The 24,080-nt window shown below is 39.8% G+C and overlaps 1 protein-coding gene across 4 annotated transcripts in view; it reads right to left on the reverse strand.

Moving 5' to 3' along the window:
- LOC123973866 (ephrin type-A receptor 6-like) overlaps positions 1–24,080 on the reverse strand; it is a 142,479-nt gene that overhangs the window by 33,968 nt on the left and 84,431 nt on the right. For 3 of the 4 annotated variants that reach the window (XM_046054222.1, XM_046054221.1, XM_046054223.1), the window contains exons 4-6: positions 5,854–5,978; positions 4,747–4,909; positions 1,893–2,001 (exon numbers count right to left, since the gene is read on the reverse strand). In XM_046054222.1, coding sequence (XP_045910178.1) covers positions 1,893–2,001; positions 4,747–4,909; positions 5,854–5,978 — 397 coding nt within the window. The remainder of the gene's footprint in view (positions 1–1,892; positions 2,002–4,746; positions 4,910–5,853; positions 5,979–24,080) is intronic. The other variant, XM_046054224.1, reaches the window with a different exon arrangement.

A 24,080-nucleotide genomic window follows, 5' to 3' on the forward strand; every position in this document is an offset into this window, starting at 1 on the left:
TGACAAATCAATACATAATTAAATAAATAATAAAACAGACAAAGGAGTATTTTAATACTCTCTTGTTAAAGTAAAATCTGTCTGGCACAATATGGTATCCAGGTCATTATACTCTATACCAGGCTGCTGGGCAGGACAGGTTTTAAAAAAAAAAAAAACAAAAAAAAACAAAAACAAAAACAAAAAGTAAAATGGGTCTAGCTGTTCTTGGGATAGGCAGTGCGAGCTGATATAGCAGAGGCTTTCAAGTTGTATCTTCACACTACCTCTTCAGACCCTTTAGTTTCAAGAAATTTATGTAAAAACACTGAATGAAAACACTTGCCCATTCTGTGTCTGTAAAAGGAATATGTCCAGTTTTCTCTACATGCACACAACACCCTATTTCTTTTATAGATGTGATGCTAGCAAACAACAATGATTTTGTGACGTTGCTCATCATCTTAAGATTGACAGGTGAAGTTTCCTAACAATACAATGGAACGGAAATTTGTTATTTTTATGGCGGTTATTTACATGAGCATCAGACTTGTATGTGTAAACATTTACAGTTTAAGGTGAATAACAAAGTTGGGAGACAGTTAACTTGTGATAAATTTATCCTCTAGCTGTTTTTGCAGTTTGACGGAATATTTGATTATAAAATCGCCAGACCCAAGATGTGATGACAGGCAAGTACAATGATGCTGCACAAAATGCCAGCGCCCCCCTGCTGCCCACCATCAACCAACCACAGCAACTGACACAGCAGTTACACTTCAAACAACCACAGCAGCTGGCTGAAGTAGGGATTTTTGGCATCGAGTTGCACCTAACAGTCGTTTCGAGCTAACATCTGACTAACAGTTGTTTCGAGTTAACCTCCGACTTACAGTCGTTCGAGCTCAGTCGTCTCTAACTAACATTCGGCTAACAGTCGTTTCGAGCTCACAGTCGTCTCGAGCTCGCAGTCTTTTTGAGCTAACATTCAGCTAACAGTCATTTCAGGCTCAGTCTTGTCATGATGGCATGTATTACTTTAATTAATAATGCCAAATAAACTATACGTTGCCATTTATTTATTTATTTATTTGATGGGTGCTGCCATTGTTGTGTGACATCAGACAACTTTGGCATTCCTTTGTACTTTTTCTAGAAGGAGGTCGGAAATGTGTGAGTTCCGAGTTGGTTGACAAACAATCTCACTTTAGATGAACTGCAGTGACATCTTGAAGACGTTTGAACCAATAAAGGCTCTGCACGCCCACACAGGTGTGAGTCACTTTGGCTGATTAGACATCCTCTAAAGGTAAAGGGTAACGGGGCTATCCTGAGAATTACCAAAGGCTGACAAAACTCTGTGTACTAATAAGAATGATAAAGGCAAAAGTTGTCTACAGTGACAGGTGCAACAAAACTAACAGGAAGGAAAGGAAATGTCAAGAATGGTATATACACCCACACAGTCCTGAGAGGAGATCTAATCAAACCAAACAGGTGAAACTATCTGTGTGGAAGTCTCATGGTCGTAGGGGCTTGGACAGATATTTGTGTAATGAGATAGAGCACAAGAAAGTGAGTGGGGTTAGACCAATGTGGCCTTATTAAGGCTAGCATATTTTTGGGATAAAGTTGCTAGTGTTCATTCTTTTAAAGCCAGGAGACTATAATGGGCTATTCCAATAAAACTCCACTGACAAACCATTATTGTCCTCGGAAAAAAAAAAAAAAACAAAATTAGATACTATATTATATATACTATATTTGTACCAATAAACCAGAAGCAGACAACAGTAACAGGCTGAATTAAACAGTCAAACAAAAACCAAATCACACAGTAAACTAAAGCAGCAACCTACTGAATTACATTGTCTTTGCATACATTTAATTGAAAGGTAGAGAAGTGTTGTTACCTTCCAGTGATTAGGAGGAAGAGGGTGAGGATGACGAGGAGGGTGAAGCCACCAACCGCTGCTGTGACGATGACCAACACCTGGCCTTGATCGGAAGCAATGTCTGATGCTGAAAGAAGAATAGAGGATGGTTAGGAAGAAGGGAAAATATATGGAATGGGAAGAGGGAAAGTGTGAGAAGCTGAATGTGAAGTGCAGGTAAAGATGATGAGAGCGGTGAGGAGAGAAAAGAGGGAAATTAGATGGGAGTCAGGATGAAGTGAGAAGAAAAAGCAAATTTTCATTTAACATCTCTAATATTCGTCTCCATCAATGCACATGCATAGACCATGCATGCTCTCTTGATTGGCAGAGATGTTTGATCAGCTCTTTGTAATGCAAAAAACTCTCCATCAGCTTTCATACGAGAATGATTCATATGCCCGCTGCTGTTTAATTAATATTATTCATTCATGAAATTGTGATTTAGTCCATGATCATTTGGTTAAATTGGTCCCATTTGATATTCATGATTTTCCCTTTTCTGTGTCTTGTCACAAGGCTAACGAATCCAAGATAATTGAAAGATGATTGCTATTACCAAACTTATTTCTATAATATTTCACACTTAATGAATATGAATTGGAGATCAGGGTGCGTGGTCGCTAGCCCGATGAGGGAGGCTCATGTGGGTTTGTACAGTGTGTGGGTGTTAAGTTAAGAACATGTATGTGTGCCTCAACAATGTGTGTGTGTGCGTGTGTGTGTTTGGCTGGATAAAAGTAATTACAGACCACTCCGAGGGAGAGAGAGTGAAAGTGGCGGTGGCCAGATCACACATGACAATTCTCCCGGCCTTCAGCTTCACGCACTCTTCACATCACTAACTAAGCAGATGTGTTGGACTGATGCTGCTGTAATGAGGTGTGTGTGTATGTGCGTGTGTGTGAGAGAGAGAGAGAACGGACAGGATGAAGGATGCAACGTGAGGGATGAGGGAAAAGGATGACAGAAGAGAGATAAAGACAAACGAGAGAAAGAGAGAGGCGGAAGTGACAAACAAATACACAGACGGATGGAAAAATGAACGCGCTAGACAGTGACTGACAGGCGGACAGACAGACTGACGGGCAGGGAGAGAGCGACAGGGGCCAAATCGGCTCTCTCTTTCAGATAAAAGGCCAGGCAATACAAAGGCTTGGCCAAGCACTGTCTGATCCACAGATAAAGCAAAGCTCTGCAGCTTTGGATGGTAGACGGCCACTGCGAAGCCAAATCACCCCTCAACAATACCTGACCCAACATAAAAGGGCAGCTGGACCTTTGTATTTTATGAGTATACTTTCAATAAAGCTACTACTCACATACACACACACAAAAAAAATTGATTCAAAATACACCGAACATCAAGGCTGTATCGTTGTATTGTACACGCCTTGTTGATTGTATTGAGTTGTTTGATTGCCTTTGCAATTGATATTCTGACATTTAAGAGGTTTGGGATTTTATGAATGCAACCTATGTGAAATTCATACTGTAGGGAGGCCAACTTTTCTAGCTGCAATGTTATCACAGTGGGAGGTACAGATGGGGAATGAAAATTCTTGGTGCATCATATAACAGTGAAATCAGTTGTAATCAAAAACGGTGTCAAATCTTCATTTACTACTAGCATTTTGCATTGTTTTATATACTGAAATTGATCGCTCTGCTTTAAATCCCATTTTGTATTCAAAGAACTCTGGACTGAAATATGTGAGGAGTATGTGATCTATGCAAATACAAATCATAAATATATTTATATTTTCCTGGAAAAACAAACCCAGTCAACTAGTATATCATATCAACATGGTCCAAAATTATCTTTGACATAATATACAGTAAGTACAAGTTGATGTAATGTAAAAACTGTCTGGAGGATAAGAACAATGCATCCAGATAGCAAACATGATTATAGTATGTGTTAGAAAATGATCAGCAGTAATTGGATGTTGTGTTCCCTGTAAATGCAGCAGCGCTTAATGAGGAATCATGAGAGTTATATTCACTTTAAACATATATAATCTGCTGCCATAGAGACATTAAAGTGTAATCTCATGGTATGATTATATGACTGCATCCAGTATGTTAATTTCCTTCCTGGGTAAATTTTTCAGGATCTCATTAAAATAGTTGCTAGTTGGAATCCTCATCTTATTATCTGCTGTTGTGCCCTTGGTGCATGCTGCCCTGAGCGCTGCTCCAGGCTGTGTGAACTTCATCTGACCCTGAACTGCTGCTTACAGCAAGCGTCTTTTATCTGTGACTGAACTGTCTTGAGGACCACCAAAAAACACAATAAACATCCATTTTAATTATGTTTGGGACATTTGATTGACTATACTAATCCCCGCTAAGGTTAAAGCTGAAATTTTGATGTGGGATATCGCATGACTTTCTCGAACCCAGATGACAAATTATTGTTTTCATGCAAAAGGAAAGCTCTTAACTGGCCTTGATACAGTCCATAAATTTTGTGATGGATTTTGAAATTGCTAGAGAACTGCCGATACAACGAGGACTAATAATGGATGGCTGACCCTTTTTCACCAGCCACATCCCAACCTGACACTAAGAATGAGATGTTTTGTTTGCTGCCATCACTTGATGATTTCTGCATACTTCCCCCAACATAAACCTCATGCTAATCACGATCTTAACCTCAGAACAAAGTCCTAATTTTATCCAGCCGTTTGCAGAAATGAGGGCAGCAACATGCTTTGGAGGATTTTCATTATCATGTCATTTAGCTGTCATTAGCAGAGGTGCAAATACACATAAAGATGGATGTATCACTCCCCGGAAACAAGTTCTGTAGATGGTCTCAGATACTTACAGTCTCCTGTAGTTTCATATTCATATTTAGGGGAGTAGGAGCCGTATCCAGCTGGCGTGCGGGTGCGCACACTGAAGACGTACCAGGTTGCTGGTTTTAAACCTGAGATGATCACACTGGGAGCCTTGGTGCGCGTCGACGAGTAGCTCAACTGCTCATGTTCCTGTGGGAGAGAATGGAAGATGATCAAAGTAAACAATTCAGAGAAGGTTTTGACCAAAAATGATCTTGTTACTGAAGGCCAAATTTATATACATGACAAGTGCAGTTAAAAAAATAAATGTCTTTTTCACTATGATGGCTGCTGAGTGCTCTAGCCCCATTCTATTCTTAACAGAGAGCTCAAAGTCAATCTTGATTACATTAGTGAACAAAAACACATGCAATATACAGTTTTTCTTTTGTAAAAATATCATATTACTTTACTGCCAGTTACTGCAGTAGTACTGCGTATACAGTATACCATTGTCTTTTAAAATAATGTGCATGCAATTATGCAGAGAGGGCAAAATGAATTGTCCATTCAGCTTAAAAGGGATTGTTATCTGTCCTTGGAAGCATATTTGTAGTGCTTTACAATCATATAATGGGCACTATAGACTGTATTTGTGCCTTGGGAGCCTTAAACTTTTTCTCCAAGGAGGAATGGCTTGGACCATTCTTTTGGCTGATCAAATGATAGGAGATGATGTGGCTATTATTGAAGCATGGTACAGTGCATCAGTCTGTATTAATCAATGCTGTGTTAAAGAGCATGAGCGTCACTTTTCAAACCCAACTTCCCTTTATTTGGACAACATCATGGATAACACTTCTTAGCAGGATCTAATACCAGGTTAACAGTGTTGTATGTGACTGTATAATCAGTGGACTACATTTCTGGGCCAGGATGTTAGGGAAGTAAGGGCCATGAATTGTTTTGTTCTGATGCCAGATTAACTTGTTTAACCATAAAGACATAGAACTCTCTGTTGATTTTCTAATAAGATATGAAACAATGATTTTACACACTTACATGATCCTTTTTTTGAAAACTTTAAATTCTGGCTAAATTCACTGCTACAAATAAGTCTTTAACCTGAACAAGGATCATAGAAGTAACTGTACCTTCTCATAATATTTGATCTCATAGTCGAGTATGGGCAATGTTGTGTGTTCGGGTTGTTGCCAGGAGAGAGCAATGCTGTTTGGAGAGGCCCAGTCCTTCTTCAAAGACCCAACCAAAGACGGACCTGGTTTGAACACAAAATACATCACAGAAATTAAATTCAGCCATCTTTGGTGAGCATCATGATGAATAAAGTGAATAAAATTAATAATGTTAATAATTTATATAACACAGACTGGCATTGAAGATACTTTTGCACTTGGCCTTCAAGTTTGTACAAATATAAAAAGCAGATTTTAATTCACAAGCTAACTGATTTTACATGAATGCACACTTCCCCTCCAGTCATTCTGCTCTTCTAACAGCTTTACCACAGAGACTTTAAGCAAGAAATAAAAATACAAATACAAAAATACCAAAAACATCTGTGTGTGTGCTTGATGTAGCTCTGCATTTTTAAGGTTACTTAAAATGCTTAGTTAAATGTACTTTAATTCAATCCGCCATATATTTTGTTGACTGAAGAAGTTGAATGAGAACTTCACCATAAATTGCAGTTTAGACCATAAAGATTTCAATCATGGAAAGACAATCGCATTTAATACAGCAGCTCTTTCCATTTGATGTCATTTAGTTATATTACTATTTGAGTATGTGATTGCTTAAAGAATCACTGAAACAAGCAGAAGAATATATATGTATATGTGAAAAGTGGTTTGCACCATTTAGCCTAATTACAGCCTCACTGAGCTGCTAGTGTGGCGGTGGGCTGTTAGCCTTGTTGATCTATGGGAGACCCCAGCAAGCAGTCAGTTTGATAAGAATGTGCACTGAATACAGAGGGAGGAGTCTTTCTGTGGTGCAGCCTGTATGCAGTGCGGCTATTTAGCACAACAAAAAATCCAAGCGTTGTGTGTGTAAGTGCATACACATGCATGAAACAGACAGTAGGTTAACACCTGTTCACCTTGTCAGCGATAATTATCATCCATGATCCGTGCTTTTTATTTTATTTTACAAAATAGACTGTATTCCTTCCAAGTCACTGGGAAAACCACACGGCTATTCCCTTCTCCCACACGATCATCATGTTTTAATTGAAAATAGGTTGAGGGAGCTACATCTTCTTTTCTTTTACTGAATTGCATTAGTTTTGCTCTATGAATTTCTGCTGGGTAAATAATTGCACTGAGCTCCCAAGAGAGGTCAGCAGATGTAACTGCCCAGAGAGTGATTATTATATATTATATCATCTAATGCTACAGAGCTGACTCATAATGTGGATATAAAATATAGGCCTGCTTTCCCCATGAGTATGCAAAGTGAACTGATGACACTGACACATTTTCCCCCCATTTATTCTACAGTGGTGTGCCTGGGGAAGCTGTTTGCAGTTCTCATTTTGTCTGAGGCAGGGTATTAGGGGGAAACATGAGGGATCAGGAATAGGGCTTTAGGGTTTGGGGGCTGTGGAGGAGTCTTCAGGTTAGGGGTCAGTAGCTAGATGGCATAAGAGCTGTGGGCTGTAGGGGTTTGAGCTTGTTAGCCAGATACCTACTGCTACTAATCTGATAGGAGCTGAAAGTGAACACCTCTGTTCCCATCCCCCCTCTCTTTTCCTCACCACCTGCCTCTTTTTGTCTATTCGCTCTCCAGCTGCTATTGTCTTTATCTCTTCATATCCTCGTACATGGTTAACTCTTTGTCTTCTGCTGCTTCCTTTGCAGCACATCTCCAAATCTCCCTCCTCGCTCCGAGTGGGAAGAAATTAATTATCAGTATATTTGGGAACAGGAACTCAAAAAGGGGAAGAGTTCAAACTAGGCTGGAAATGTGTTTGTGTATTGCTTTAAAACAACATTTAGCAGAAGAAGAGCAGAAAGGCTCAAATTCCATAAAATGTGGAAAACATATTTGCTTGTAAAGTAAAACTAAGCGTATGTGCATTTATCTATAAAGACAACTCTCATATTATGGAAATACTTCACACACATGTTGGCCATTATTCAAGTGACCAGCTGATAATGACTGATTACACATTACTATAACATGCAGTTAATCAAGCGGCCAACAACTCAGTCAATAATTTTAACTAGATCAGAACTTGGTGAACGATGAAATAGGGCTGGAAGAGTTAGTTGTACTGTGCAGTATCTAGTATAGAGCAACAGTCACTTTTACTTTAAATACGTTTCAATACTTTTTTATATTTCCCTGTTGCTTTTATGTTTTATGTAAAGCACTTTGAATTACCTTGTTGTTAAAATGTGCTATACAAATAAACTTGCCTTGCCTTGCTTGGCTTCTCCTTAATAACCACCAACTTAATAGCCATTTAAAATTTGGTAGGTTGTCTAAATTGTTAGCAAAAATAGAACAACATAATATCACGGGTGAGTAAAAATGACTAATAATCTTAGCATAATCAGCAAACTCAAAGGGCAGTGTGTGTGTGTATGCATACATGTATATGTTGGGGTTTACTGTGTGCGTGTGCATGTTTTTATCTTAGAAAGAGAGCATGGAGCAGCTGAAGTGGAAAATAAACATTCTTTCCCCCTCCCAACAATACAGTGAGCCAACACTGCTGACATCTTATTGTCATTATTACATATAACCTCATATGAACATTTTACTCAGGGCGTGCTCGTATACACTTCTCCGTCTATCCTCAGTGGTAGAGAAGATTCATCTCAGGGGGATTTTATCTGATCTAACTCTGTCTAATGAACCACTCTGTTGAAGCTGCGACGTTGCAGGGTTCCCCGCTCTGCTTATGCCAGCTGGCTAACAACAGCGGTGGCAGGGCTGTGCGGTTTGCGGCTAGAGTCATGCAGTGGAGGCATCAAACTAAGGCACAGCAAGAGGGCTGGCATCTGCTGTTAGCATATTGGCCCCTGATAGGGAACAATAAACACAGCCTAAATACAATCTCCCTCTGACTCCCAGATTCAAATCAGCCTCCCACCACAAGGCACTGCAAAATGCACACCCACACGACTTGTGCAAGCAAACAAGGGAACACAGTTTGCTGGAAGCTCATGCACACAAGACGTGCGTACACACAAACAGTCGAGAACTGACATGTAAAAACAATATGTTTGTTGGAGAAGCAAGACCACTGTCTGGCTGGTAGAAAATAATAGCCAGTAGAAATGTGCCAGCTCTGCTTGCAAGTCTAGACTCAGAGATCCCTTCCCACAGCAATCATTCAGAAGCCATAGCTGCTCTAATTGAGCCATTTTTCACAAACCTAAAAAAAAATATATGGTATATTTTTTATGTTTCTACTGAAAAGAAGGACCCTGTTACAAACAACCTGTTGATTTGATTTTTGCACCTGATCGTGCAATCAAATAAGTTTTATTCTCCTTAATTTCACCTCTGGCTGGTTTTTGAAGTTGCTGAGCTCACATTGTAGATGTAATCTTATATGATCTATGCATTCTATTGATGGGAATTATGTCTCTTTGAAGGGAACCGGATCTTGTGGCTCCATTCCTTTCTGAGAGCCTTTTTAAAAGAACGGCTCATCATTTAAAACATATTTTTTTAGGGGGTGAGGTTCATCCCACTAAAATAATTTCATTTTGCATGTTTGGTTAGGTTTAGCAGCAGATTACTCTTATTTCTACACCTAATGTCTGCCTCACAATGTAAACATTGCACAAGGTGATTCTATATCCTTCTGCCTTGTCAGTGAATTTACCACTTTCTATCTAAATAAAGTTGCCTTGCCCTGAATGCAATTCACACAACACATTAGAAAACATTTTTAACTCCGCTCTGAGTTTATGTGACACCAGTGTATGCTGGGACAGTAATTAAGTGGACCCACTATTGCACTGTGTGTTGCAGACAATTTGTGACTAGAGTGGTAATGTTACTGGTACACTGTTCATATTAAGAGGAGTGGATTTAGGGCAGGCAATGAAATTTGGGGAAAAAGTATGTGAAGTAACATGTAGAAAAACATGACTCGGTTATCTTTGTTTTTACCAAAAAAGTTTAAAATTTAAAATTTTTTGTGAATGTAACATCACTAATGCATTCTGGGTTATTTTACATAATGGATAACAGTAGAATGTACTGGGATTTTGGGTTAGAATTAGTATTGAATACATTGTACACTGAATATAGTATTAGTACTCGTCTCTTGAAAATCTAGAGCTTGTCAGTGTCATCTAGATTGTAAGAGACATTTATATAATTAGAGTTTGAGGACAACAAGCTCTAAACTTATCTTACATTTTTATATCTTATGTGACTTATAAGACTCCTGACATCATGATTGAAGAATGGACATCATGTGGTCCCATGAAAATTCAGATCTGAAACCTTCCAGACACAACAGTGTGTTGAGTCTGCTTCTGTGTGCACAGTGGGTACATATTGTTTTTTTCCCCTCACTGTCTCCAGGCATTGGCAAGATACTTTGAGGACACAGGACACAGGGCAACCGTCGTTAATGATTCTGTATGTGGGTTATTAGAGCTACAGCAGAGATGCAGGAGCATTGGAAAGCCATTAGAAACACCAGTCAATTACAATGCCCGATGGATGGATTTTCCAGTCAAGCGTGGTTAAGCTCAACATAAACTAATGGGGAGTCTTTAAATGAGCTTGACCTGCATATGATTTTAATTAACTTTTCTGCCCTAAAGGCTTCCATTAACGGTTTGAAAAAATCTATAGAGCCAGTATTGATGCAGTGTGAGAGCTTAAACGATGTCCTAACACTCCACTGATTCATTGTTGATAGAGAGATAGAGTGAGAGAGAAACACACATACACAACATAGCTGCTCTTGTTTACAACAGTCATATTGACATGTTTGTCTTGCAGCCAACTCAAATTGGCCTTTCAGCATGCGTCTTCATGGGTGAATAAAATGAAAAGATTTACATGAACAAACTCGTGCATGCATGCAGTACAAACATACAAATATTCAATTCGCCTGAATTTGATTTTTTCTAATTATTTCACTTCAGTACCATTTGACTCATTCCCATGCACTGCCATCTACAAATCCATCATCGCTTCAGGGAACTAAGGGAATGAATCAATGAATTGAAGTTGTCTCCAGTGTTACCACTGGGACCTTAAGTAATCAGTTGCAATGTCACATTTGTAATCTGTAATGTCTTTGTGTGAATGTGTGTGTGTGTGTGCAACTGTGGTTTTGTGTGTGCTGCTTTTACAAACCGCAAGACAAAACTGAAGTGACACGGGGTCTGCTTTGGGGACTATCATCATTACCCTTCATTAATGCTGGAGGTCATTCCCACTGCACTGTGGGTCATCGGCACTCTGTCATGAACTCCTAGCATAATCAAACAGACCACAACACAGACCTGACAACGGTCAAATAAACAGTTAGTTCTAATTATAGAGTTGATATCCAGCTTCAATAAGTGACTGATCTGCTCAAGTCAGTCAAGCGCAGTATAATTGAAATGTATTCCTCATTAGCACTGACCTTTGAGTTTGAGTTTGTTGGACTGTCAAGAATGTGTTTAAGGAACAGACTGACATCTTGGATGAGAAAATTGATGCCACTGTCATGTCTGTGCATTAAGTATAGAGCTAGACACTGGAGGTCATTAGCTTAGCTTAAAAACTGGATGCAGGGGGAAACAGCTCCTTCCAAAGTTATAAAGTCAGCCTGCCTCTGAAAATCCCATGGGGTATCCTGTTTGCTTAATCTGCACAAAAACAGATTTGTGGTTTTACAGAACGTTACCTGCTTTCTTCGTGCCATTTCTGTGAGGTTGCCAGGCAACCAATGAAGAAGTACAGGGCAGACAGGAGACTGTTGTTTGTCAAGAAATAGTGATATTACATAACACCCAATATCACAAATTGTTGTTTTAATAAACACGGTATGACGTGGTGATTAGTGAGCTTCAGAGGTGTTGGTAGGTGGATTCTGGATAAAGCCAGGCCACATTAGCTTGTATTTGAAATGTCAAACTATTCCCTCAATGCTAGACATTTTATTATTACTGACCTATCGCCTTTTTAATAAAAATAAAAATCATATTTGTTGCAATTCATAATGAACATCTCAGTAGTGCCCTGATTGGTAAGGATAGCTTTTTAAAATAAATCTGAAATTAAATTTTACTCATTCTCTAATTTGCCATGTCATGCAGGCATATTTAGCAATTATTGGTTGGCCACAAACAACTCTGTAAAACCATTACTAGACTGTAGTAGTTGAAGTGGGGACTGGCAGAACTGTTGTGTCCCTTCTGAATTTAGATATTTCCCTTAGTCTGCCATGACGGAATGTTGACAGATAATAGCACACCTTTATGCCCAGCATTGCCCAGATACTAGCCTTGTCTCAAATCCTATAGGTGTTTTAGGACAGCAATCAGATATGGCATCAATTTATTTTATTTTCTAACCATTGCTGTGTCTGAACCACTCCCTTGTTCACTCATTCACTACTTTCTTCAGTCTTTTACTCTATTGTGAGCAGCAAACTGAGATTTCAAGCACTTATGAATCATCATTTTAACTCATGACTGACTGTCATTGCATGACTCTAATTTTGCATCAAAAGCAAAACATTTCATACGTAACGTTGCATGTAATGCATACATTTCACCCAGAGAATTTGGACGCTCAAATAAAACGTGGGACAGTAAATATAGTGCACGAGTTTCATCATTTCATCCATTGTCCGACAGACTTCTTCAGAACTACTAGACTTGGTTGAAGATACTTGAAGACGTTTCGTCCGTCGTCTGACATACTACTTCAGAACCGAAGAAGTCTGTTGGATGATCGACGAAACGTCAATAGCCACTGGTTTGGTTGTAGATACTTGAAAACCCTTCATGATGGACGAAACATCTCCAAGCATCTTCAGCCAAGCCCAGTTGCTATTGACTTTAACCTTCCGTGGATAATTATGACCTGGATGACTGAGAACCTTCATAGACAACTATCGATTTCCCATACAGGGGACATATCCTTCCACCAAGACATTTCAGAACTTTTGGGAGCTTCGGTCGGTCAAAGATGATACTGGTCATTGCGTAGTTGCATAGTAGCACCTGTACACCTGCCTCTGTGTCCATTGCACTGTGTAGCTTCACATTGCTTCCTCCATCTACTTCACGACAATATCCATATAAAGTGCTGCAATTTACTGGCCAATCATCTACAGCAATCTTTTCCCCCACTGTGGTGATATGAGCTTTTTTTTATGGAGGCATAGTGTTGCTGCCTGCAGTCTCAGAAAGGAAAAATGGATGTGACCCCTATGACACTAAATAGCTGTCAACCGGATCTAAACTGGGACAGTTTCTTGTTCTCCCTCAGTACACCTGCAATCCCCCCTGCTGGTGGCTGTCTTTAGTATGACAGTGGAGAAAAGCTCCTTAGACTCTTTGCCATATCCAGATGGTGGCTACAACAGTCACCCAGACAATTGATCATGTGTATCTGCTGAATACAGGGAGTTAACAGGTAATTAAAATCATCAGTCATGCAACAAAAGCAGGGATCGTGGAGGCAGAGTGGAGAGGAGAAAAGAGACCTTTCTGCGAGTTCTGAGCTACTTCCACCCTCTTTCTGTGGCTTTGAGCTGTAGGATAGTGGAGACTGATAAAATAGAAGTAGTGAAAGTAACAAAAATAATTGAAAGAGAGATGCAAATCAAAGAAACTTAGTGAGACAAAGTCTGACTTTGGATGGTGTTTGACTTGGTCTTTGACTTGCAAACAGCCTGCAACATTTAAACCTTTGTCTCCTTATTAAAAGACAGACAGACAGATACAAAGCGAAAAAGAAGAGGTGTCTGCTGTCTCGTAGAGGAGGTTTGTGTGCTAGCTAGCCTGTCTGACACACCGAGGTCCCGTCTTTAATAAGGTCCCAGCTTGCCACTGATCTCTCTTGTTCCCACTTAATGGGGATGTGGAGGCGCAATGACGTGTGGGAAAGGCCAGTGAAACTGGCCGTATATTGGCCCACCACAATCAATACTCATTTGGCCTCCACCTCTTCTCCCCCAAAAGTAATTAATGAGAAGAACGGAAGTCTCTGGCTGCTGACAGCTGATTTCCCTTACGGTCCCTGTCCTTAACACCCTGTCCACTTCTCATGCTGCTACTTAAAAGCTTCATTATGTTAGAAACCAAGCATTCATTACTTGAAAGTGACACAGATATGGGCAGACATGGATGTCGATGCGCAAAATGTTCTCACATGTGATAAAACCTAAAAGATGTGTCATTCTCACCAGTTTAGATTTGACAGATAAGAAAAATCGTGCAATTTTTTAAATAAGATTTGCAATATACAGTATTTTGGCCAACTTTTGTCTTTCTGATCTAATATGAGTTAGTCTGGTTATACATTTACTGCAGAAGGGATAAGCACACCGTCACTTTTAATTTTAAATTCAAACTACTATGCGAAAAAAGTAGATATTTAATCAGTGATAATTTGTTTGAATTCACAATTCTCAAGTCAAACATGCCGTGCCTTATTACACTCCAGTGGGGGTGTTCCTAAAATACATTGTCTTTCCATCTGACCCATTGCATGTTCATCAGTAAAATAGGCTACTGTTGTTATTTGCTCTCTAACACAACATCAAAACTAGCAAGCTTCTTTTACACCTTTTACATTTTGCTATTTTACAGTAGGTGCAGTAATGGTAGAAAAAATGTGATTCTGTTTGCTTACTTACATTAATGTAATGGGGAAAAAAATTCCTTAAGTTAGTTTTTATTTTTTCAAACTTATTTTAGCACTAAACCATACCACTTGCCTAGCCTTTAAATTGATTCTACTAAAACATTTAATTCAGATTTCACAATGATGATAGTGATGATAATGACAGTGATGGTTTTGATGATTATGGCAAATTTACTTTAATTCACATGGTGTTTCAGCAGGTTCAGACACATACAGGAACAAAAAAACTGTGTTGAAAAGAAAATACACATTAATATAAGTAGCCCTGCATATCGGAACAGAATAAAAACTTTCAGTAGCTTCAAAATCTCCTCTTGTGCAGAGGAGAGGAGTGGAGTGCCACTGCAGGGGAGGTACAGTATAAATAGCTGTCGACCCTCCTATAGCACCCAGAGCACACTTACTGCAGCAGAACACACAGCAGGCAGAGTGGCACTCTTTCCTATAGAGCTCATTTCAAGCAGAACCATCTATACACAACCCTGCTGTCAAAGTCAACTATCCTGGAGTTAAAATAGCCCACACAACGGATACAATGCTGTGTGAATGAGTCATGAAGGATTGCTTGAACACACAAGATAGGAAGCACTTTAAAAGCACTCGTAATGCACAAGATGACAGTAAACGTGTTGAAGAATGATACAGTCCCGTTTGGGCCAGTGACTTTGAATTGGCCATTTGGCCATTTAGGATTGGGCATTTGGGCGTTTGGGCATTTAGGATTGAGGATTTGGGCATTTAAGATTGAGCATTTGAGCATTTAGGATTGGGCATTTGAGCATTTAGGATTGGGCATTTGGGCATTTGGGCATTTGGGCATTTAGGATTAGGCATTTAAGCATTTAGGATTGGGCATTTGGGCATTTGGGCATTTAGGATTAGGCATTTGGGATGAAGGACTGGGCGTTTGGGCATTTAGGATTGAGGATTTGGGCATTTAAGATTGAGCATTTGAGCATTTAGGATTGGGCATTTGAGCATTTAGGATTGGGCATTTGGGCATTTGGGCATTTGGGCATTTAGGATTAGGCATTTAAGCATTTAGGATTGGGCATTTGGGCATTTGGGCATTTAGGATTAGGCATTTGGGATGAAGGACTGGGCGTTTGGGCATTTAGGATTGAGGATTTGGGCATTTAAGATTGAGCATTTGAGCATTTAGGATTGGGCATTTGAGCATTTAGGATTGGGCATTTGGGCATTTGGGCATTTGGGCATTTAGGATTAGGCATTTAAGCATTTAGGATTGGGCATTTGGGCATTTGGGCATTTAGGATTAGGCATTTGGGATGAAGGACTGGGCGTTTGGGCATTTAGGATTGAGGATTTGGGCATTTAAGATTGAGCATTTGAGCATTTAGGATTGGGCATTTGAGCATTTAGGATTGGGCATTTGGGCATTTGGGCATTTGGGCATTTAGGATTAGGCATTTAAGCATTTAGGATTGGGCATTTGGGCATTTGGGCATTTAGGATTAGGCATTTGGGATGAAGGACTGGGCGTTTGGGCATTTAGGATTGAGGATTTGGGCATTTAAGATTGAGCATTTGAGCATTTAGGATTGGGCATTTGAGCATTTAGGATTGGGCATTTGGGATTTAGGATTGAAGTGTGTATGCATATAAGGGGCGTGGCCCGAAGACTGAAAGCTGGGTTTGAAACGGCTGGTGCGCAGAGGCAACTTGTGGTCAGCAGGGGGCGCTCTGAGTGCGAAAGAACACACTGCAACGAAACCAAACAGAGTGAGTGAGCAGGTTTGGAGGGAGGACTATACTTTATAATATGATAACTTGATGAAAGCGTTGTAACATTTCTGTGGCCTCACAAGTCACCAGTGAAAGGAGTGCTATCGGTCTGGGTATCATTGGATAATCTGCAATTTGTTTCTAATTCAAAAATGAAAAAAATTATATATAAACAAAATTACCTAAATACATATTTAGTTTATATAAATTAATACATATTAATATACATAATTTGTCCTTGTTATCCTTATGCACAAAAGCAGTGCCACAATTACATTCCTGATCTAAATATCTGAAAGTGGACCCTTTTCTGGTGCTGGAGGAAGGAGTGGTGTTCTGCTTTGTCCTGCTAGTCCAGCATTTATTTGAAGAAAGAGTGATGGTAGGTGACTGGGGTCAGCCTTACGACTATTATCGGTCCTCAAACCCTGCTCAGGCTCAGAATAGTCTTGAGGAAAATCTGGGAGATCCTGGGGTGTTTGAGTGACTCAAAAACTGAGTGACTAAATTTCACTTTTATTTTACTTTACACAAGCTCGAACAGTGCAGAGCACTGCCTGTCCCTGATGGTTCATCAAACAGAATTAAACCCTAAGAAAGGCAGTAAAAGATCTGAAAGCCTCAGAGCTAGAGGAGATGCTTTTGATTCACAATAATGCTCACTAGGTTTCATACATAAGTAGGCCTACATAACTAATGGGAACAACAGGCTGTATGTAAAATGTTTAATCTAATACACTGGTAAATTACATGTCATAAAATTGCAAAAATAGAAAAAACTCACAGATTTGTTTTGACACAAAAGGGGTAACAGTAGATTGTGGAAGCTGAGAGAGTTGTTAACAGTGCCATTAAAAGAGTAGCAATAATGCAGGTGAAGTCTTTCACATCCTACGGCTTCAAACTCAGCGATTAGCTTCATTTCTTATAAACACAAGTCAGAACAGTTTTGCCACTGGGCGCTACAGCAGTGATCTCTGCAGGTTGAGCTTCCACAGAGCAAGTCTAAATATTTGTTATGAAATTAAATAAAATAATAATCATTAAAATATGAATTGCTCCTAAGCTCTTCATTCCTTGTTAAAAAAGGAAATATTATAAAATGAATTGCCAATAACAAAAAATGGGATGTTTTTGCTTGGTTGTTTGGTTTTTGGTTCTGACACCATTCGACCAGTCACTGGTGACTTTGTGTGTGAGGCAACAGAAACACTATCATCAAGTTGAAGTTATCACACATTATAAAGTATAGTCCTCCCTCCAGCTCTTTAGCACTCTGAGCTTCCCCTGCTGAACACAAGGTGCCTTGGCGCACCAGCCGTTTCAAACCCACCCTCCAGTCTTTGGGTCATGCCCACTTATTTGCATACACTCCTCAATCCTAAATCCCAAATACCCAAACCTAAATGCCCAATTCTAAATACTAAATGCCCAATCCTAAATGCCCAAATGCTCAATCTTAAATGCTAAATGCATTTTTGATTTAGACTTTTAGTTTTTAATTGAGACTTTTAGTTTTAAGATTTTAGTTTTAATTCTGACCCAATAATCCCCCCATATTACATTGATCAACTTCACAACAGTGTTTTATAGGCTGGCACTTATTAGCCAAAAGTGAGAAGAACTGATACTTAAGAAATAGAAAATGGTCAGACTAATCACTATTACCAAAATAATCTTATAGGAACCCATTTACAGAGTCAGTCCTCTGACATGAGATGAATGAATGAATGAATGAGTGGTGTCATGTAGTCACATACATGACACGTTTCACAAAAAGTGGCAGTGTAAACTTGCCAGTGTATTTGATGTCTCACTCTGAATATATAGGAATACACTAAAAATGGAGTATTATCTATAAGACCTTAAGCTTAGTGTGTCTTCAATGGTTGTTAAAATGTTTAAAGGTCTGCGGAGATTTAAGTTAGAACTGCTGTCATCATGAATGGTTTTATGGAGGGAGGCTAATGCAATTTCATTTAAATGAACTCAAGTGACAAAAGGCATTGGCAGCTGATTTATCTAACTTTCCGAAGACAATGGGGCTGCATTCTTGGGAGGAAATTCAAACCGAAGATTGAAGAGGGGATTGAGGTGGGAGTTGAGAGAGAGAAAACTTCAGAGAACATCCATCAGCATTGCAGAACAATGAATCCAATCACTCTGTATTAATGAGCCAGTGCTTAAAATAGTTCCCGTTGTGAGGTGAAGTCAGGGGAAATGATCTTTGCAGGGGGGGAAGAAGCTTCCTGATAAAAGTCTGGGTATAAATCATTTTGTGGAGTAGAAATAACTAATCTCTTTTCCTTCAAACTCCCCACCTGCTCTGAACACTGCTGAATAGTGATCCTGGGGAATAGCTATTCTTAACGCTGACTGGTGAATAGGTGACTTGGTACATGTTTGGAGGGCTCAAAGGAGCTGGCTGAAGATATATATGGCCACACACAACACTGTACATGCTGGCAGCTCAATGGTGGGTTTCAAAACTTAAAGCAAATTAATAGCAACGTGGTTAAAGGTGTTGGGTTGGTTGGTTCAGCACTTGGGTCCAGACTGAAATATCTCAACTGAAACTTTGGTTCATCACTATATACCTGCAAAATGAATGGCATTTCCATCAACCTCAATTGTACTTTTTTAATGCTAGCTAACAAATGTTAGCTTACTAACATGCTAAGCTAAGACGATGACCATGGTGAACATTTTATCTATTATGTTAACACTGTCAGTGTGAGCATGTTAATGCAGCCCCCCTGTACCTTCAACAGCTTATTCAGGAAATTTAAACACAATCGGTCAGTGAGGAAGCTTAATCCTAATAAATGGCATTTAAACTGTTGAGCAAGTCCTCACACAGATGCATCTCTGTCTATGAGCAGATTACCCTTTTTAGATTTTTTCTTGTCGCTGGTGTCAGAACCCATCCATCCATCCATCCATCGTCAACCGCTTATTCTGCGTACAGGGTGTCAGGACCCACAATGCTAAAATATAAGCTTTGGGGCTAATTTACATTGCACTAAAGTATATCATTTAGTTGGGAGTTCGTACAGATTTCTGAAGTAATTCACACTAATCCTTTATGTGTGTCTGCAAAGTTTGTGTTAACTGTATGACTTTGTCCCTGGCCCACACTATCTGATGTTACCCATATTAAACAGGTGGGTATTTGTATAACCTGAATATAAATACAGAGCCACAAGGCCAACATTGGTACAGATCTCTCTACTGGGCACAGCTGTGCTAATATGCCCCTTCTCACCTCATTCTGACTTCTTCTAGTCTTTATCACCCCTCTCTTTATAATCCTCTACAAAAGCATACCCAAATGCAACACTATCTAATCTATAACAGCCTGAATATTATATTACCATCTCCTATCACCCTATACATGCAAAATGCATATGCCAAAGTTCAGACATTTAGTATTTATGGTGCACCTAAACCATCACCTCTTGTGTTCTCATTGTTTGACTCCACATCTGTTGTTTTTCTCCACAGTTCCAAACTGAACTAGTCTGAGCTTATGTGTGTGAGGGAGAGTGTGTGTGGTAGCAGCAGGTCAGGGGCACAGATAAAAGAGGGCGCTGAAGGGCAGAAAATGGGCAGGGGGGCAACAGATGCCCCGGGCTACATCAAGCCCCATGGGAAGGCCGCTGAACAAACCTGCCAACAAACACAGCAAGCACCTGCTGACATCATATCGCAGATGCACACATTCATTATGCCTACACACACACACACACACACACACACACACACACACACACACACACACACACACACACACACACGAACTGTTATGTACAGTGCATTCTAAGACATCTGAATTTAATTTTAAAAAATGAATTTAACCGTAAGTTACTGATTAGGAGTATGTACAGTAAGCCTTCAATGTTCCATAGGGATCAGACCATACTGCTTATTAACAGTACACATTGCACAGACATTAGTGCATGTGTCTCCACATCCATTTGACAGTGTAAATGGAGTCATGTTTCTCCTTGCCATCTCCTTCAGTACAAACCTCTTGCTGCCCAGCTGCCCAGAGCAATATCCCACCAGGGCAAAACTATTAAATTTTAGAGGCTATGTGTGCCACGTGGTACCAGAAACCACTGTGAACAAAGCCCCTGATGTGGGCATGGAGCAAGCAGCAAAGTACAACTTCTGACTTATTTTGATGAAGTGTTGGAAGCTTGCTGAAACAGCAACAAGTGCACAACGATGAAACTGAACAATAAAAGCGTTGTGGTAGTTTGCCATTGGAGACTAAACCAGCAAGGAATAAATGCAAGAGCAGGAATGGTGAAGTGACACAAACAGAACAGCTTTCTCTTTTTATTTGTGTTTTTTTCCCAGTAAGGAAATCCCATGATATCATGGCTGAAGTGGATAATACTGTTCCAGTAAGTAAGAGATATTTTCCATATCAACTTATTCAGGGAGTTTTCATGGTAGCTTTTGTTCTCTGCACTTTCCTAAGAGACTATGGGGGTTCAGAACCACAGCTCTATTTATTTACCACCACTGTGCTGGAGCGTATCCCAGCATGCATTAGGTGGACTTACACAGGACTGACACACAGACAGAAAATACATGGTCATATTTCCACCTGGGGGTAATTTGCTGTCATCAGACCACCTAAATCTACATTATTTTTGGATTGTGGCAAACTGAGCACCCTGAGGAGAGCCGCCACCAAAACACAGAAAGAACATGCAAACTTCACACAGAAAGGATGACAGCTTATAATAAAGACCTCGTCGCTGTCAGGCAGGAGCCCTAACCACCAAACTAACATGCCATCACCTGCATTAGAATCAGCCTTAAACAAGTAAAAATACATGAACAAAAAGACATTACCTCATCACTTAAACCCTAATGTGACTCAAAACAGCTGTCAGGCTTGGACTTTTAATGTGCCACTTTATTTTCCTTTAAGTGAGTCTTTTCATTTGGCATGCTAGGATAACAAGGATATACAGTGTGCTGTGGAAACCCTTCACAATTTATTTAGGATGTAGAGCAGAACCGTGTACTATTTTTGGTATAACAGCTAATTTTTTAGCTGAAGAAAGGAGCATGGAGAAAGTGGTCCACATGACAGGTAACCAACACAGGCCGTAAATCTGTTGTATGTGCTGCTGGTGGTAAATATGACTTGGAGAGCGAAGGCTGATGGGAAATACCGAAGATCTTGATCTTATCTTCTCTCTCTGTCTCATCTTCTCTGTTTCTCTTCTTCTCACCACTAGCCTTCCCTTTGACGACTGTCTTTATTTATATCTTTTCTCATCTCTTTCTTTCCCTGTGTCTCGTTCTTCTCCTCTCTCATTCTTTTCTCTTTGCAGAGCTGATGGCAGTGGCTGGGTTGTGATCCAATCACAGGCTTTACTGCAGCAATCACAGTCTGCTGATTGGTTTTATAATCCTCACTCAGGATCTCAGATGGGAGAGAATCAGCTGGCCAAGAAATGCTGCTCTGAAAGCTGTCATACCGATGCACACACTTATGCATCCACGTACACACACGCACACACACACACACACACACACACACACACACGTACATGACTTTCTTCCTTTCTTTCTGCATCTATATCACTTCTTGACTCCACATCATTGCTTTCATTCTTTGTACAAACGTTCTCTATGAATGTGTGTGTATCCATGTGTGTGTATGTGGTAGGATAGCAATGATTGAACAACAAAGTGGAAAGGAGAACGTTCACTCAGCTCAAGTCCTGTCTTTGAAATAAACTTTTATTCATCTTGTGTGTGTGGGTGTTTGTGTGAGTGTGTGTGCGTGTCTGTATACTTTTAGCTCTGTTATATACATGTGCGTACATGTACAATACTAACATGTTCATCAATACATTTTCTAATATGATGCAAGGCTGCGTCCTAGCCCTGCAACACCTCACTAGGGCACAAAAGGACAGGATGAAGTAAAATATGAGTGAATTGCAGTAAAGCTACACACGCACTCCAGCCCAAACTCCCTGATCAATAAGCTGAGCTTTACCTCTCATATTTATACATCCAGAGAAGAAAGGGGAATCTTCAAGGCACAACATCGCAGATAAATCCCCAAATACTCACAGGTAATAGTGGAGGTTTGATTTGCCTTCTAGCATGGATAACCATATGAAAATGGAAAATGTAATTAGTCAATACACCCAGGTGCTGTTAATGAAAAATACAATAACTCATATATGAACGCACACACGAGTTGCAACAGAAAGTCTGAATCCAAATCTACGTGTGTGCCAGGTTTCATATATTCTGTTTTTTTTTAGGTATATTGTGCCTAAGGCAATTAATACAAGGTGCAAGGACTTAGCAAGGCTGTGTGGATCTAGTACCCTGTATTCTGCATCTTGTGTTTTAAATCCCAATTTTTACATCCTGGATCGGATGCTTTGGGTCCTTCTTTCTGCATTGATCAGCATGTTGCATCAGCTTGTAAGTTACTGGATGTCCCATTTTCTGTCTCCTTGTCCTGGTTTTATAAGTTGTGTAAGGACAAATAAGACTCCTGCCAGTAATGTGAGAGTAAAAAAAAATGCAAACATACAACGTACACTGATTTATAATTCCACAATAATTGGCTGTTGCAACATTTCGTTCCATAATGGAGGTCTCAGGCCTGGCAACAAGCCAACAAAGAATTAAAGGTTTATGAGTCTTAATTTGCTTAGAATATTTCCTGTGTAATCCAGCACATGTTTAACAATTTTTGTGTGTGAGTGTACAATTTTCCTTTTTTGTTGTTGTTTGGCTATGTTGGACACTGGCTTGGTTTACATAAACTACCGTAAGCTAGCTGTAGTGTTTCAGGTTCATGCACTGCCAATGTGTTTAATGGAAAATCTGTTACTTAAAAAAGTGTACATTACTGGCCTCATAAGTAGATCTGTTTATGCTATTCTCCCCCAGTGACATTAATATGCTTATATACTGTAGATACTAATTGACAGAACAGTGCCTGTGCATTCCTGTACTTTTCTATAAATATCACAATGGTGACAGCAATGTCCTGAATGAAACTTGTTAGAACAGGTTCGTTTGAGATGACTGCGGCTGACTTTTGCCGACTTGATAGTCTAATGTGAGCTGCAGGTGACTGCATGGGCAGGGAATAAAAACGGCGCCATCAAGTCGGACACATTCTACCTGCGAGTGCTTACTGTGAGCTGTGATAAATTATGCGAGAGCAGGCGTGGTTCCAACTAGTGTGGTTCCAATTTTGTGCAGATGGAGAAAAGCAACTGCGGCCACTGGACTCGGCACCTGCAGCCACCTTGCTCCCGCAAGGTTTTAATGTCATGTGACATGGTGACGTTTTGCAGTGCCGGTGAAAGTCGGACACAATTTCTAACCAGCATGCCTTATTTTAAGTCCAGCATGCATCACGTTAAGTTAGCACTGTGCAGCGCTGCATGAAGTCAAATGCACCTAATGTATATATATTAATAGGGGTTTTATTTTGAATGTACATACTATGCACGGTTAAATAAGGGTTGAGAAAAGAGGAGTGTACAAAATGAAGAATTTCTGAGAATCCAATGGATTTACGCTGGAGAAGTGAGATTTAAACATTTGTTGAAAGATTCTCAAATCAAAGTCAAAGCCAGAGGACTCCAAAAGGGGTTTTCATTAAGAGGTATCATGAGTGGTGCAAATGGTGCAATGCAGGGACTAGCTGATGACAAGGGCCTACGTATGAGGGACAGTGACAACTGCCACGTGGATCGTG

The sequence above is a fragment of the Micropterus dolomieu genome, linkage group LG07 (assembly GCF_021292245.1).
Source record: "Micropterus dolomieu isolate WLL.071019.BEF.003 ecotype Adirondacks linkage group LG07, ASM2129224v1, whole genome shotgun sequence".
Taxonomy (NCBI): Eukaryota; Metazoa; Chordata; class Actinopteri; order Centrarchiformes; family Centrarchidae; genus Micropterus; species Micropterus dolomieu.